Source organism: Perognathus longimembris, chromosome 6 (genome assembly GCF_023159225.1).
Source record: "Perognathus longimembris pacificus isolate PPM17 chromosome 6, ASM2315922v1, whole genome shotgun sequence".
Classification (NCBI taxonomy): Eukaryota; Metazoa; Chordata; class Mammalia; order Rodentia; family Heteromyidae; genus Perognathus; species Perognathus longimembris.
In genome coordinates this window covers 17,474,939-17,492,219 of record NC_063166.1, presented here as the reverse complement: position 1 = coordinate 17,492,219, position 17,281 = coordinate 17,474,939, and the positions used below count along the sequence as shown (strand labels likewise).

The window sequence follows — 17,281 nt, the reverse complement described above, 5'->3', positions numbered from 1 at the left end:
TCCTCTTTCCTATTGCAGTTCCAGAATGTGCTAGGAATCAGACATTCCTCTTCCACTCTGACCTTTTGAAATAACATACTATCGTATAACTGATTGAGGTTCCCCCAAAGAAAGAAAAGTTGCCCAGATATCTTGGAAATTATTTGGGTAGTTCCAGTTCCTGGCACATAAAGGGGCCCAGAAGAGCTCTCACCCCCAGGGCTCAGAGGCACGGAGAGAAATTCCTCTCTGGCCCAAAGTGACAGATCTTCAGTCTTGACACAGATCTGATTTGCGGAAGAGCCCTTAGAGAACCCTCTTTCCCTGGATTGGATGAAGAGCACTCACCCCACAGGGGTCCTTCATTCTCTCCACAGACCTCTGTTGAGCACTTCCTGCCAGCCAAGGGAGCAGTTCCTCAACTCAATGATGTCCAGAATCCTCCACAGGGCAGATGATAGACACCCAGCTTCCCAGAGTTCAAACAGTCATATCGCCTACACCTCCACCAGTCATACCCAGAGAAAAAGCACAATCAACATTTCAGACCAAGCCAAGCACTGGTGGCTCACACCTGGAATCCTAGCTACTCAGGTGGCTGAGGTCTGAGGATGGTTGTTCAAAGACATCCTTGGCAGCAAAGTCTGTGAGATACTTATCTACAATTAACCACCAGAAAACGGCACGTGGTGCTGTGGCTCAATGTGATAGAGCACTAGCCTTGAGTAAAAGAGTTCTGGGACAGAGCCCAGGCTCTGAGTTCAAGCCCCATGACAGACCTTGCAAAAAAGAAAATTCCCGACCATCTGGGTATCAGATGCTCATGCTTGTAATCCTAGCTATTCAGGAGGCTGAGATCTGAGGATCATGGTTCAAAGCCAGCCAGAGCAGGAAAGTCTATGAGACTCTTATCTCCAATTAACTACCAAAAAGAAAAAAGCCAGAAGTGGAGCTGTGGCTCAAGTAGTAGAGAGCCCACCCTGAGCACAAAAACTCAGGGACAGCGCCCAGCCCCTGAGTTCAAGCTCCAGGACTGGCACTGAAAAAAAAAATCAAAATCTTCAGATGAGGAAGCTCAGGCACACTGCGTGGCTTTGAGAGGCCCGAAGGGTACCCCCACAAAGTCAGCAGGGCCTCACAGATACTGTTTTGCAGATCTATTCTTTTAAGTGGTCCTGACTAGTATCTTTCCTCATAAAACTGCACGGTAAATGTAACTCATCTCTTAGTTCTGTAGGTCATTCTAGTGAATTATTGAATTTGAAAAGGTCTTCGAGGGTGCCAACTTTATAGCCAGCGAGTCAGGCATGGGGGTGTTTTAATCCATTTGGTAACTACCTTAGTTTGGGGTACTATTGCAAAATATAGATAATGACTTGCAAAACTTAAGTCTCTAGAGTCTAGGAAGACAAATATAATGTTTCGGTGATTTGGCACCCTGTCTGTAGATGGCTGCCTTCTTCTTCAAAAACCCCATCCTGGGGATCCCATTAATGGAACCTCTCCTCGGCATACATTTCTTAACAGAAATTTCTCCTCTTAAACATCATTCTGATGTGCAGTCCCTACTGGAAACCATTTCTGAGGACTGAGGGGTTTTACTGCACTGGAAAAGCTACACTCTCAGCAATTGGTATTCCTAGAGAAGGTAACAGGGTAGTGCTTGAGTGACCTTGTGGCTCCTGTCTTTTGCCATAAGATCTGGTGATGAGGTTTGTGGGTTGTTCAATGTATCCTTCCAATCTGTTCATTATTTTTTTTTTTCCGTGAGCAAATAAATGAGCAAGGCTTATAGACCCCCTCACAGAAGTGGAGGCAAAGTAAAGATCTCACGTCCTGGGTGGGTGCCAGTGACTCACGTCTGTAATCCTAGCAACTCAGGAGGCCGAGATCTGAAGATCATGATTTGAAACCAGCCGGGGCAGTGAAACCCTTCTTTCCAATTAGCTACTCAAAAGCCGGAAGTGGGGCTCAGGCTCAATTGGTGGCCACCAACCCTGAACTGGAAAAGCTAACAGCCAGGCCCTGAGTACTTGAGTTCAAGGTCCCAGTAACCGGCCCCCCCCCCCAAAAAAAAAAAGGAGGGGAGGGAGAAGAAAAAAGAAATAAAAAAGAGAGCTCGAGAGCTCGCTTGGGAGAGCGGGTTTCGTTTCCCAGGTTTCGTTTCCCTTTCCCTTTCCCTTTCCCCTCCCTTCCAGGACCAGCCGGACCCCGCAGGGCGCGAGGGCGCTCATTGGCCCAAAGTCCCGAGGCCCCGCCTCCCGCGATAGTTTCATTTGGGAGTTGCTGCCTGGGAGGTAAGTTGGTTCAACTTTGGGAAGCCACAGCCTGAGGGGAGGGTTGGGGGGAATTGCCCCACCCCTCGCTGGCGTGCACGTGCAGGTGAAAGGTCGTGCGTGGGGAGGGGGCGGGGAAACTTGCCGCCCCTCGCCAACCGTGAAGGTGAAAGTCGTGCGTGGGGGGTGGGGGGGAGCAGGGGAAGCTGCTGCTTGTTGACCGTGGGTGCATGGATGCGAGGCGCGGGAGGGGCGGAGCGATCGCTTCGGAGCCGGGCCCCGCCCCTGGCACTTTCCCTAGCGACGCCACCGAACCCTAGCCTCACACTCTGGGCCTCTCTGGGCTCTCTGAAGTCCTCCCGATCTCATCCCCGAAGGCCGGGCTGCCAGGTGGGTGAGGCCGGGGAAAGTTCGCCGAGAGCCAACGAAGCGGGGTGAGGGAGGGCCTTGTCCCGGGGAGGAGGCGTTCGAGAGGTCGTTCTTCTGGGGAAATAATAACCTGCCCCGAAGCAAAGGCTTTACAAGAAATGGAGGTTTCGTGGCTTCGGAAGACTGGCCTTGGGTGTGTGTGTGTGTGTGTGTGTGTGTGTGTGTGTGTGTGTGTCCGTGTGTCCGTGTCCGTGTCCGTGTGTCCGTCCCGTACTGGGGATTGAACTCCGGGCCTGGACGCAGCCTTTGACACTCCAGGCTGGAGCTCTGCCATTTGATCCGTACTTCTGCTTCTCTGTCTGGGCAGCAGTGAATAGTTTGACATGAGTTCTCTCCTCACAGTGTTTTTCGGTCTGGGCTAGCTTCCAACCGTGATTGTCAGATCTCAAGCCTCCAAAATAGCTAACATTACGTTTGGCTGGCGCCCAGCGACTTCCCGTTTTCAGTTCTTGGCACCGCCATTTCAGAGGAAAAGTCACTGGCCAAACTTCCTATCCCTTTCTGGTAGACCAAATGCTCGCCGTGGGATGGGTGGAGTAGGTGAGGGTGAAGTACTGCAGGAGGAGATGTCAACTTCTCCTCCGCGTTTGGTTGCCAGGTAGTGGTGGACGTGATGGAGCCCAGCACAAGGATCCCACCTAGGCCTGACTTCCCCCACCTTCCTTCCCACCTTTCTAATAGCAGAGAGACTCCAACCTGCTGCACTTCTTCTGCGAGATAGTCCTGTCTTTAGAAGACACATAAAACTCCCTAATTCTGCTAAAACAGAATCCCAGAATAAGTGCTCACCAGGAACAGTGTCCTCTCCTCCATAGTCCTCTTTCCCCTCAATTCACGGTTGGGACACAAGAAGACTAAACCAGTTCTTCTGGTGTTCATTGTTTTATTTGCCTTCCTCCTGATTGGCTCACCACTGAGACTTTATTAACCCGATATCTTGTGATCTATGTAAGGTTGGGAATCATGGTCAAGTTGGAGTCAAATTGGTAGTCTAGCTGGAATCCTCCATCCACCCCTCAATTTACTTGAGTGTTTCTACCTATGATAAAGCTATAGTTTGGGTATTAATTGCTTTTGAGCTCTTTAGAATTAGGAAAGAGTTTCATACTTCACTGAGACTTTAAGGCTTTGAGGCTTTTTGTTGTTGGTGGTGGTGGTGATGGTACTAGGGTTTGAATTCAAAGCCTTGGGCTTCCTAAGTGAGTGTGCTTATGGCTTAGGCAGACCTCCAGCCCTGTTCTTAGAAGTGTTCATCTGGATGCAGTTCACCTGTTAGGCTTCCTGCTAGGTAGGATAGAAGGCATGTACTACCATGGGTCCAAGTTTTCATTAAGAGGTGATCTTGAGACCAGCCCTGGTGGCTTACACCCATAATCCTAGCCACTCAGGAGGCTGAGATCTGAGAATCCTGGGTCAAAGCTAGTCTCTGCAGAAAAGTCTATGAGTCTCTTCAATTAGCCAGCAAAAAGCTGAAAGTGGAAGTATGGTTCAAGTGGTAGTGCTAGGAAATAGTACCCAGGCCCGGAGTTCAAAGTCCCAATACCAGCACACACAAAAAGAATTTTGAGAACCATTGTTTCTACCAAAGCTGGCATCAAAATACAAGACCAGTTATCTCAGCCTTCCCAACAGCTAGGAATGGGCTTGAACCACATTTGCAAGGCCTTCACTGAATTCTTGCCCTTGCTACAACTTCAGTGAGGAACTCTGCCTTCTAATCTCAGCACTTGACTCAAGAGAACATTCTACAAGGATGGAATGTTCTATGTCTGGGCTCTCATGTAATCATTAGCCACATGTGGCTTTTAGGTAAGTGAAATCAAGAGTGACAACATGGATTTTTAAATTGTATTAAATCTTCAGTTAGTTAAATATAAGTAGCCCCACATTACAGTGGTTCCTTTGTTAAACCATTGAGATATTTATGCATCATCTAAATTCCAATCTTTCTAGAGGGAGATCTTCAAGGCTTTTGGAGGCCATTACCCACAGGCATTAACACTGGAAAATTTTTCCTGCTTTATTTCTATCTCTAGAGGTATTGTTGGAACTTCTTAAGAAGTGCCATGGCCTCATTTCCTAGCACCAAGAAGATGAGAGACATAGCCACCTGCCCCATCTGTATGAACCTGATGACTCATCCAGTGAGCATCAAATGTGGGCATAACTTCTGCCAGTTGTGCATAGTGGAATTCTTTAACAGGGTGCACCTGTTACATCCAGCAGTAACAAAGTTGGACTGCCCTCTCTGTCGGGGCCTATTTGATAAAAACAGCTTGAGGCCCAACAAGGAGCTGGAAAACATAATTGAAGTCATCAAGGAGATGGAAGAGCTGGACCAGGAAGTGCTATGCAAGCAACACGGAGAAAAGCTCCACCTGTTCTGTGAAGATGAAGGCCAGCTCATCTGCTGGCGCTGTGAGCGGTCGGAGCACCAGGGGCATGCCACAGCTCTTGTGGAAGAAGTATACCAGGGCTACAAGGTGAGTATGACGTTCTGGGGCTTTGTCAGGTATCTGCTCTCATGCTGCTCACAAGACCAGAGACCAGCAGATTTGTTCCACTGTCTCTTGCACCAATGCTCAATCTTACCACAGGCTCAGAAGTAACAGGTCCAGCCCATCCCGGGTCAAACATGTCTGAACCATGAGCCAAAATAAATCCTTTGTTTCAATTGTTTCTCTCAGATATTTGTGACAAAAGGCTGATTACCACAGAAAAATTCTCCCTGAGAGGGGGAAAACACTTCAAACAAGATTTAGGAGAGTCAAAGTGTGCTAGTGAGCTTTTTGTTCCTGTGCCTCAGAGAAATCAAGTGAGGACAATTTTATTTAATTACTTCATTTATATTTATTTTTGCGTTGATACAGTGGCTTAAACTCAGAGCCTTTGGGAATGTCCCTTGGTTTTTTTTCCCTTCAAGGTTGGTGTTCTACCACTTGACCCACAGCTTTTCTGGCTTTTTTTTTTCTTTGTGGTTAATTGGAGATAAGAATCTCAGACTTTTCTGCCTGACTTTGAACTGCCATCCTCAGATCTCAGCCTCTGAGTAATTAGGATTACAGACATGCCATTGGCATGACTCTTTGTTCCAGAGGTTTCAGTCTTAAGCATGGTTTGTTCAGCTGTTTTGGGCCTGAGGTATGGCAGGATTTCATGACAGCAGGAGCATGTAGTCTTAAAGGGAACTGCTCACCTTATGGCAGCCTAGAAGCAATGAGGGGGGTGGGGAGTCCCCAAGGGCATGCCCCAAGGACCCACTCCTTTCAACTGGGTCCTTTCTTTTAAGGTTTCTGTCACTTCCAAATAGTCCCTCAAATTGTGAACCTATCATTGAGTTAATCCATTTTTAGTACAGAGCGATTATGAGCTAATCAGTTCTTTAATACTCTACCTGTGAACATTGCCTTGGGAACCAAGCCTTCAACATAACCTTCAGGAGACATTTCATATCCAAACCATAACACAAAGGTTTAGAAATTAGGGGTTGTAGAGAGTAAAATGGAAGAAGACATTTTGGGTAAGTCATAGGTTTCTTTTTTGTTACTAGTTCATGGTATTGGGGCTCATCTCATGGAAACACTTAGTGCAGAAATAAGTGTTGAGGAAGCAAGGCTTTATTTAGTTGCCAAATAGTGGAGCTTTTCCACTTCAGTGGAGTTGAAGGGTTACAGATACAAAATAGGAATATTGGAATAATTGGGGAGACAGATTGGATGAATATTCATGTCTTTTCTGGAAATAGGCAGAGGTTTTTCAAGGGCTTAGATGTCACTTCTTTTCACTCCTTTTTCATGTGGTGTTTCCAGTAATGGTGGCTGGTAGTGGTCTTTAGCCCTGAAGAGTTGAAGAGATCTGTAACCCTGTGTTATAGTTCAGGACAAGATGTTTCTCAAATGACCTACATATCAACATACAGAGACAGATAGTATCAGACCCAGAGATTAATAAGGCAACAAAAGACATACACATAATATGAAGACAGAGATGTTAAATATTTTCCTCTTGTTCAGGTTCAGCTATTAGACATCTTTAGACCCAAGTGAAGTCAGTGTTTTCAAAAAAAAAAAAGCAGCCTTTGGGCCCCTGAGAAGTAGTCTTTGCAACTGTTACCATATTCTACATTGCAAAGGTTTTGCTACCATTGCCTGCTAGCAAAGGCTACCAGGAAAGTAATAAAGTATTGCTCAGCTATGTGGCCTCCAACATGAAGGAGGTCATGACAAAATCAACTTATTTTAAGTCAGCTAAGATCAAGGGAAGCTAAAGGGTTTATTTGGGTTTTCTGGAGAGCTTTTAAAGGCCAGAGACCTGTGCAATGGCAAGATTGCCCTGCTGAATCTTTCTCACTGCCTTGCTTGATGTGAAGGAAATGTGCTCAGTGTGGGGTTTTTTGTTCTGTCTTCCATAAAGCAGACATTGTTTCTTATGAAGGGCCCAAATCTTTCATAAGGATCTTTCAGTCCTGATCACCCCTCAGCACCTGAGGCTCTTCCTTTGACTCCATAACTAATGAGGTTGTTCCCATTTGCAGTACTTTTCCACAAAATGATAAGAAAAAAGAACAGCACAGAGTAATTGTTATAAGCCTCAATAAGCTCTGGCACTTATTAGTATTGGGTGAGGTTACTTAAAGTTTTCATGCTTGGTCCACCCCACTTAAATGGGGATAATAGTAGACACCTGCCTTCTTAACACACATGGCCTTGGAGTTGTAAAAACTTTAAGGACATTATAATGTATAAAGTACTTGGCATCTAGAAAGGACAACTTAGTCTTTTGCTAAGTCATTTTACACTGTGCCCTTTACTGAGAATGCTTGGAAATTAGTGAGTGTACTTGTGTTTATAGAAGACAGGAGCCAGTTCTTTTACCTTTGACCACAATGAGAAATTTGGAGTAGCTTCAGGTCACCCAATGAGAATATAAGAAATGATTTTGGAAAATATCCTAGAAGCTTGATCAGGATATTGAGTCCTTTCTCATTGGTTTCTTAATACCATTCTTCAAAACTCATGAGAACTCTCCTTCATGAATTCTTATAAATTCAGCTGGCATACTCAGCTTTCATTTCTAACCCTTCAAAAGCCCCTTGTATTCCCCCTCCCCCCACACACATCTGATATTGTGTTTGGGTCAACATTATTTCAAAAAATCTCCTTTTTTGGTGGTATCATATTCTATGCATGCTTTTTCCTGGTAAGACTGTCATAGATAGGACTCAGGTCCTGGGCCAGCAGATGAAACTGAACCATAGCTTCCTACCTATCATTTATAGCTCTTTGGAAGTATCATTCAACCTCTCTCTAAGGCCTATTTTCTACATCACAGAAATGATATCACATATCATACCACCTGTTGAAGGATGCACAGATGATCTATGTGTTACTATACATAGCCTTCAGCATAGTCCTTGGGAAATTTGTTAAGAACTCAAGTGTTTCCTGGGATTTGAATATAGCTTGGAGTGCAGGGATTACTGTTAGGTAGGTAACAAAAAGTTTAATTGCTTGAACTTTACTTACCCAGTTTTTTCATTCAGGAACAGCTCCAGAATGCTATGGTTAACTTGAATCAACTCCAGGAAGAATGTTTGAATCACAAAGTGTTCGTGACGATGCAGATGAATGACTGGAAGGTAATGAGCTCATGAATCTGAAGGTATTTCCTATTGTGGAGTTTAGGCATAGAGGATGATTGGAACAAAGCACAATGATGGTTGACTATCACTGCACCAGATAGATAGATAGATAGATAGATAGATAGATAGATAGATAGAACCCAAAGAAAAAAGCATTGCTTTTATACAATGGTTTGAATATGTCTATGAGAGCTTCCAGGATCAGAAACTAATCTTTGAGAACATTGGGAAGCAAGATCACTCCAAGTTGACCTATATGAACACATAGAAGGAAATCTATTTGATTATAAGGAGCATTGTAGCTACTGCATGAATGTACATACGGTACAATTTTTTTAGACAATTTCCATGGCTGAAGGTAGAGATTGTCCACATGTCCGAGATACACCTTTACTGTAAATGTATGCCATCTGTTAACTTGCAGTCAGATTCCTCATTTTGCCTTTCAAGGGATCCTGTCCAACCTTACCTCTTATGTGTAGATGTTAAAACTTGAGTTGGACAGTGAAGCTCTTTCTTCCCTCAATTCTGGATTTGGGGCCCTGGGAAGACTTTGGTTATATTTAATGCATATGGAAAGCCCATCATATACTATGTATGTATAGATCTGCACTTGTCTCCTGTCTAAACCATTCACTTTTCCTTAAGTCAATAATTGTACTATCTCAAAAACATGGTCAATAAAATACTATGTGATTTGGAAAGCACACTGGGAAACTGTACTTTAATATCTTGAATGTGAACCAAATCTCATGAAGTTGATTTTTTTTATATTTTAGGTGGAAAAACTGGCCATCCTTTTTTTAACATAATCTCACAGTTTGAGGCAGAAACTGCCATGATAATAGACCAAAGATCTTGGCATTAGGGCAAGAACATAAACAAAATGTTTATGAATCATAATAATGATCATAATGTTTATGAATCATGGGCTAATCAATACTAAGATTTGATCATTTTCATAGGGTAGTTACAATTGCCCTCCTGGAATGATCATTAGGAGAGATGATTAGTCACCACTCCCTCCCTGCTTGGTCATCACTCCCACCAAATATTACTGCCCAGAGATCAAAGAACATAATCAAGGAGTGGTGAGATGTCAGTGGAGTGGCTGTTCAGAGTCACCCATTGCTCTGTAAATAACCCCAACTAAAACTCATTCCCTTGAAAAGATGGGCGATTTGGGTTATTCTTTGGTTTGTAGACATGGTTCCCTTTCACGGGAATGTGCTTCCTTTCAGTCTCCATGGGAACCTCACACAGCAATAGGGATGATGAACAGGACCATAGCGTGGTGAATATGTCCCACTTACCTTTGACCAGGTCTACCATATCAGTACTCTGTGTAAAAACTCTACCAGTCTGGTTGTCTTAAAATCTACTTAGTGTGTTTTGCCAGCTAATGATTAAAAAAAAACAACCCTAAGACTGAGACATCTTCTTATAACTCAAATGTGTCCCAAATGTATAAAGATTGTCAGTATATGAACTGGTATTTGAGTCTGGCCCAAATTACATTATCAAATATTCTTGTCCTACCTTCTAATATCTTGGTTAAAAAGAAAAAAAAGAAATCACATGACCATAGAGAATCAGAAAGATTCTTGCTGGGTGCCAGCAAGAAACTTTGAAATTCTTCCACATGAAGTTAATACCTCAGAACATCCTTTCTTTGTTTCTGTGTATGACAAAATATATACATAACACAAAATTTCAATTTTTTTGTGCCAGTACTGGAGCTTAAACTCTGGACCTAAATCCACTCTATCACTTGAACCACAACTATACTTCCAGCTTTTTTTTTTTTAGGGGGGAGGGAAAGGGGAGGGCTACTTAACTGGAGATAAGTCTCAATGAACTTTCCTGCTTGGGCTGGCTTTGAACCCCAGTCCTCAGATTTCAACCTCCTGAATAACTAGGATTACATGCGTGAGCTACCAGCGCCTGGCTAATTTGCCGCTTTAAGTTTGCACCTCAGGGGCATTAAGTATTTGTGTCTTCCTCAGCATTGCCATGTGCATCTCCATTACTTATACATCTTCCAAACAGAGCCTCTGTTTCACTAAACATGAACTTCCCCATGATGCTTTTCTCCCAATACCCTTAACAACTGTATTGTTTTCTGTGACTATGAATTTGACTATTACTAGTACTTTACATAAGTAAGAACTTAAAATATTTGTTGTCTATTTTCTTTCTTCTTCTTCTTAGCAGAATATCATCAAGGTTCATCCTCGTAGCGTGGGTCATTCTTTCTTAAGAATGAATATCCATTCTCTGTGCCATATTTTATGTATCCAAATAGATATTTGATTCTTCTCTACTTTTCATCCATACTTTTGTGACTCTAGGAAGAGATAAACATAAAGAGACAAAAAATCAGGTCTGACTTCAAGAACCTCCGGAGCTTTCTGCATGAGGAGGAGAAATCTTACATCTGGAAGCTGGAAAAAGAAGAAGAGCAGATGCTGAAGAGAATGAGGAGCAGTGAGACCAGTCTGGAGCAGAAGAGCAATGAACTCAAGAGCCATATCCTGGAACTGGAGGCAAAATGTCAAGGCTCAGTCCAGAACATGCTTCAGGTAAGGATGTGGGCTTAAAGCAGGCAAAGAAGGTGTGTGTCACTGGCTTGGTAAGAGAATGGGTAAGGAAGCATGGAAGGCTTGGCAAGGCCTACCTCCACCAAAAGGGCACATTAGTCTGAGGAAGTAAGGTAATGTTCTTTTGGATGCTGCATTAGTATCATCAAGATGGCCTCCACCAGACTATAGAGTAACTTTCTGTTCATTATGCAGAGGTACAGAGGCCAATTGGAACCCTGGGCTAACTCTAGCCACTATATTCCCCTTGGTCCATGCACTCAGATTTCCCACCAGAGACTCATTCCTGAAGTACTCTTCCAGGTGACAAATGGTGACAGTGTGGCAGCCAACATAAGGATTGACCTGTTCCCTTATTTACTTGTAGAAGTCATGCTTCATGCAACTGCATCATGATTGTGTCCTATTAAGATATAAATAGCTGAGACTCATAATCCAGGCTCCACAAAAGTCACTGGTGGTGACTCTCCAGGGTTGAGAATGGAGCATGTCTGTTTAAAAACCCACACTTCAATACCTGCTGCTTGACCTCAGGGTCCCAGTCTCACAGGCTGTGGCTCAATTAACCTGAAAAAGACCTGTGTGATAAGTGACCTGTAACAGGGGCTCACTGGAAGCCAATTTTGCCACAGGGAGGATGAGAAAGTTCTTGGCCTTCTTAGAAAGCATATAGGCTGATTTCATTGCAGATAATAGTTTCCCACAGGGTTCCAGAAGATGGTTACAGACTCTTACTGAGTCTGCCCAGACGCTGGGATGGGGATCATTCCATCTGAGTGTCCATTAGTATTGATGGCTGGGCAGCTCTCTTTCCTTCCTTGGGAGGAATGTTTATAGAAAACAGCCCATGAATTTTTGATGTTAACACACTTACCTTTTGTTTTGCTTTTCTTTTTTCCACAACAGGGTGTGAAAGACACTTTGGTCAGGTAAGCCCTGCAGGATTGTGGGAAGGGAGTCTAGAGGACATAGGGATCTGAAGGGACTGTAACACTGAGGAAGTCTGTGGTCTCTGCTGCTTGTAGGAGTTCAGCGGTGAAGCTGGAAAACCCTGAGAACTTTTCCCTGGAGATCCATACTATGTGCAATGTCTCTGAGCTTTATTTTGATGTGAAGAAAACAGTAAAGCGCTATCAAGGTATGTGAACCCAATCCCTAAATGCTATGGCTGGGATGGTCAGGAGGGTCTTTAAGTAGGAATTAGGATCACAGTCTGTCCTGGACAGGCTCTCAACCATAGTATGTTTACTTATTTTCAGTGCACTGATATACTTTCCCTTTGTGCTGTATTCCCATACTTAGTATGCTATGTATACTGGTTATCTTTGCTGACCCTTCTAGATCCTGATCTTCTTGGATTACCATGCCACTATTGATAATACTAGTCAAGCAGGTTCCCCTTCTGAAAAATGAGTGCATTAATGGTTGTCTATAGCACAGTCACTGTCATCTGAATCAGGGACACATCATGCTATTAGACCTGATTAGACTTACTGTGAATATCTTGAATTTCTAGAGCTATGAAAGCAAGCTATGTAAGTATTATGAGACATATTTTAAGTCATGTTAGGCTCCTAATTGAGAATATTCAGTAAATGTTAGAATCATAGCAAAAGTGATTTTTGCTGAAATTAAGGCTGAAGCGTCTGCTTCTTTGTGTTAATCAGTGCTTGGGCCTTTTGCACAATTTATCTATATTTATAAAATTCAAAATACTCTTGATTTATAGAGTTTTCTATCTTGGTATTTATCCAAGGCTGGCTTTTCAAGTACTAGAACTGTAGACACGCACCATTATGTCTGTTTTGAAAAGAGAAAGTTTTATAATGATATATTTGTCTTCAATATTGGAACTAGCTTCACATTATTTTGTGACTGTGAGTTTTGTGTTGCTACCAAAAAATTACCACAGATTTATGGTTTAAAATAATACAAATTTGTCACCTTTTTTGTTTTGGGAATTTAGAAATAGAGTGGACAACCTTATGCTATAATTTGGTATTGATCTAGAAACTAGTCTTATTTCTAAGGTCACTTAGGTTTATGGTAGAATTATTCTCCAAAGGCAATAGAACTTTGGGCTCTTTCTGTTTATTAACAGTTGATTAAAGCCTGTCCTGCCCTCAACTAGAGTATAGATGGGTTCTTGATGTGACCAGTTCTTTCTTCAAAGTGAGCTCAGGAAAGACAGATCTGCTAGTTAGCTGGTGTGTTGACCAATAAAATGAAATCACAGAAGTTATATCCCATCATCTTTGCCACAGTCTATTAGTCAGAAACAGTCCTCAGGCTCTGCCTGTATTTAATGAGAAGGCAGGGAACATGGAAGGCCACCCCGGAGTTTGTCTCTCACAGTGGCCAAATCTGAAGTACAATGGTATGCGATCACTTCAAGTCTTTCTTTGTCTCACTTTTGAGTGTATGTTTTATTGCAGAAATATTGATGCATTTTACTTACAGGACTCTGCCTTATATCCTGATATGGTAGACACCCTTTAGAGTAGCATGCCTATATGAAAATGCAGATATGAGGGATGTATCTCATAATTTCACTAAATACTACAGTTGTTGAAATTGTATCATACCAGCAACATAAAACCCCCAACCATACAGCTCCCTGAATTTTTGTTTATAATTGATAATGTATGTTCATCTAAAGGCTTCAAATAATACTAATCATGGACTTATGTATCTATAGTTTCACTGGTGAGGTTGAGTTTTTTTTCTTTATATGCATTCACTCAGGGTTTTGTGATTTACTCACAATTCCCTGTGGTATTAACATTTTTATTAGATTCTTTATTGATTACTGAGTGCTTATCGTAGGCAGTATCCTGACTTGTGAATGGTATTTTACTATTTCATCCTGTTTTTCCGTCAATAGAATTTTATATTGAGGGTAGACATAGTCTTCCCCCCCCAATATTTTGTTGCTACTGGGGTTTAAACTCAGGGCTTCTCAGTTGCTTGGTTGGCACTCTACCATTTGAACCATGTTTCCAGCCCTGCTTTTTTGGTTAATTTAGAGATGGAGTCTAATGGACTTTTCTGCCTGCCTGCGCTGACTTCAAACTATATGATCCTCCAGTTCTCAACCTCCTGAGTAGCTAAGATTACAGGAATGAACAGCTGAGACCCAACTTTAGATATATTTTCCTTTATGGTGACTTCAGATTCAGGAGACCTCAATAATGTCTGAATAGTATATTTTATCAGTGAGTGAGTTATATCAGTTATTGAATTCATATTAAAATTTTGACATATATAAAATAGATTGTATGTTTCTATGTAATATACATATTTTTATTTATAGTTTATATTTTAATTATAATTTATAATGCTATAATTATGTGTTAGAACATGTAGAGTATATAATAGACTGGCTTTTTAAGTAAAGCTATTAAAATATATACATGTAAAATGTAACACTTTGTATTATAAATCTGAAATGTGAATATACATATATACATATGTGTTACATGTATATATATATGTATTATCCAAAGTTTATAACTCTAATTAGGTACTTACAAGCCAGTTCTTACTGCTATTGTCTATAATAGATATAATTTTCACTTGGTACTTAGCTAATATAGCTAGTAAGAAGGAAGGCCTGATTTTTAAATATAGACTGTTTTATTTAAAATAAATTTTGGTTGGGTGGGGTGATACATTCCTGTGTGCTGAAATGAGATAGGAGGTCTGTAAGTTCAAGACAAATGTAGGCAATGTAGCAAGGAAGACACTTTAAAGAAAAATATTATGTTTTCAGCCTCAAAAACCATTTTTTTATTCCGTTGGTGATTGGTGGTGGTTGTTTTGCAGTCAGTGTGACTCTGGATCCAAGCACTGCACATCCCGACCTATTACTGTCTGATGATCGGAGACAAGTGACTCGCGGATGCTCCAAGGAGTATCTTGAGGTTTCGTCCAAGAGATTTACTGCCTTTCCCTGTGTCCTGGGCTGTGAGGGCTTCACTTCAGGAAGACACTACTTTGAAGTGGATGTTGGAGAAGGAACTGGTTGGGATTTGGGAGTTTGCTTGGAAAATGTACAGAGGGGCACTGACATGAGGCAGGAGCCTGAGTTTGGATTCTGGACCATTAGATTGTGCAAACAAATTGTGGCACTTACCTCTCCCCCAACTCCTCTTCATCTGAATGAGCAGCCCCTGGTTGTAGGGATTTTTGTAGACTATGAGGCGGGAGTGGTGTCCTTTTACAACATGACTACTGGTTCTCATATGTTTACCTTCCCTAGAGTTTCCTTCTCTGATACTCTCCTCCCCTATTTCCAGGTTTATCAGCATTCTCCTTTGTTCCTGCCTCCTCCTGATGAGTAAGGAAAGGAACAAAGTCTCCTTGCTTTAACCAGAAGAGAAAATACGTAATTCCCACAAAGGCAGAAATTTGGTCCATTTTCATCACTGCTGCCACTATAGTTCCTGGAACAGTGTTGGGCTTTTAGTTGGCATTTAATAAATGTTTTTTAGACTCATGAATATAAAGACTGATAATCCTACAGATGGTTAGTCTCAATGAGGGAAAAAGCAAGATAATAGTGATTGTTAATTCACTAGTTACTACATAGTCATGATGACCCACATCATTCTTCAGAGGGTTTCAGGGATTTGGTCTTTAATTTCTATTGCTTTCTCTGTTCTTTGGCAATGTCAAAATCATTTTGGCCCCAGTACCTTTGACCAAGCCCTTGTTTTTGGTTCAACACAGTCTTTTCCTATTTGTTTTTCTTTATTGGGGCTTTTTTTTTTTTTCTGAAGATAGATGAGTTCACTAAGATCACCAGCTAGGCAGAGTGAAAGTGAGGGGGAATTAACACTAGGAGAGAACCCTCAACCCGGCTCCAGCTTACTGCCCTTCAGAAGAACAATCCTGAGAGCTTAAAGCACAGTTTCCTAAGAGTCTTATCCAGTGGGGTGCTTTGAGCCCAAGGTGCTCATGGTGGTGGTGACTGTGTTGAGAATGCACATAGCACTGGTTTTGCCACCATCTCTGCTTTAGTCTCCCTATTCTGGCACCTCTGGTGCCGAGGTCACATCTTAATAACTGCTTTAACCATGGTCATGTCCTAGTCAGTGTTTCAGAGACCACATTACTGTTACTTGTTCTTTTTCAGTGTGCAAATACAGAAACATATAGCTTCCTGGTTGTTAATCTACTTGTTGTGGAGTCCTGCAAAATATGTTCCTGTACTAAAGGACAAATATTTTTGATGTGATTAAAGCACCTACCTCATGTATGTTAGATCTTGACATTCTCAGTGTGAATTTCCCAAAGTATTTTTTAACGTGATTTTATATCACTCTAGCATTACTCAAACACTTACATATACATTTGTGTTTTTTTTTCAATTATAACTAATATCCAGAATGACTCCATTATACATAATAGGTCTTAACCTCTCTTATTTTGTCTCAGGTTGGTTTTGAAAGACAATTCCTGAGTTATAGAATATTTGTAATTTGCAACTCCTTGAAGATAAATGATGTTGAATATCTTTTGTGTGTGCTTGTCATCTTTATATTTACTTTGGTTATATAACTGTTCAGATAGTTAGACCATTGTAAAATTAGGTTGCTAATTTTCTTTTCATGTTCTTCATATATTTTGGATAACAGTCTTCTGTCAGATGCCTTTAGCAGGGGCTGGGAATATGGCCTAGTGGTAAAGTGGTCGCCTCATATACATGAAGCCCTGGGTTCGATTCCTCAGCACCACATATATAGAAAAAAAAGCTGGAAATGGCGCTGTGGCTCAAGAGGTAGAGTGCCTTGAGCAAAAAGAAGCCAGGGACAATGCTCAGGCCCTGAGTTCACACACCAGGACTGGCAACAAAACAAAACAAATAAACAGATGCCTTTAGCAAACATTTTCTCAGTTGGTGTCTGTGTTCAGCATTTCTTTGAAAATTTGCAGGTATGAGAAAATATACCCTCTTTTATCACAAGTTTACTCTAAAGCTACAGAAAAGTAATCTCAAGTTTTGAAATTTTGAACTAATACTTGCTGTTTTTAGGAAGGTTTCTATAGCAATTGTTCGGTGACTCAAACTTTGTTTTTACAAAAATATTTTTCAGTTTTCTCATAATTTTTGTAATAAAGTTCCCATATCTTAAACACTATTTTCTATTGGCTATCTCTTTTTTGTGTGCAAGAATTCAATCCATATTATAGCTAGTGAAAGTTAGTAGTCATATCCTATTAAAATTTTTTGTTGAGTATTTGGCATTATTTCAGGCAAGGAAATAACACTTTTGGAAGGAAAATCCTTATCAGACTCACCATGTTGGAAGAAAATGGCTTTTAATATTCACTTTAACATCTTAAAAGTGTTT

At 41.6% G+C, this 17,281-nt stretch overlaps 1 protein-coding gene across 3 annotated transcripts in view; it reads left to right on the top strand.

Moving 5' to 3' along the window:
- The window catches only part of LOC125352944 (E3 ubiquitin-protein ligase TRIM38-like), a 105,742-nt gene extending 89,163 nt beyond the window's left edge, over positions 1-16,579 (top strand). Inside the window, exons 1-7 of one of the 3 annotated variants that reach the window (XM_048348334.1) lie at positions 2,180-2,276; positions 4,721-5,167; positions 8,227-8,322; positions 10,677-10,907; positions 11,832-11,854; positions 11,951-12,063; positions 14,751-16,579. In XM_048348334.1, coding sequence (XP_048204291.1) covers positions 4,751-5,167; positions 8,227-8,322; positions 10,677-10,907; positions 11,832-11,854; positions 11,951-12,063; positions 14,751-15,268 — 1,398 coding nt within the window. In that variant the 5' untranslated portion in view covers positions 2,180-2,276; positions 4,721-4,750 and the 3' untranslated portion in view covers positions 15,269-16,579. Of the gene's footprint in view, positions 1-2,179; positions 2,277-2,595; positions 2,646-4,720; positions 5,168-8,226; positions 8,323-10,676; positions 10,908-11,831; positions 11,855-11,950; positions 12,064-14,750 lie in introns of those variants that run through there. The other 2 variants (XM_048348332.1, XM_048348333.1) reach the window with 2 other exon arrangements.
- Positions 16,580-17,281: the final 702 nt, after the last annotated feature.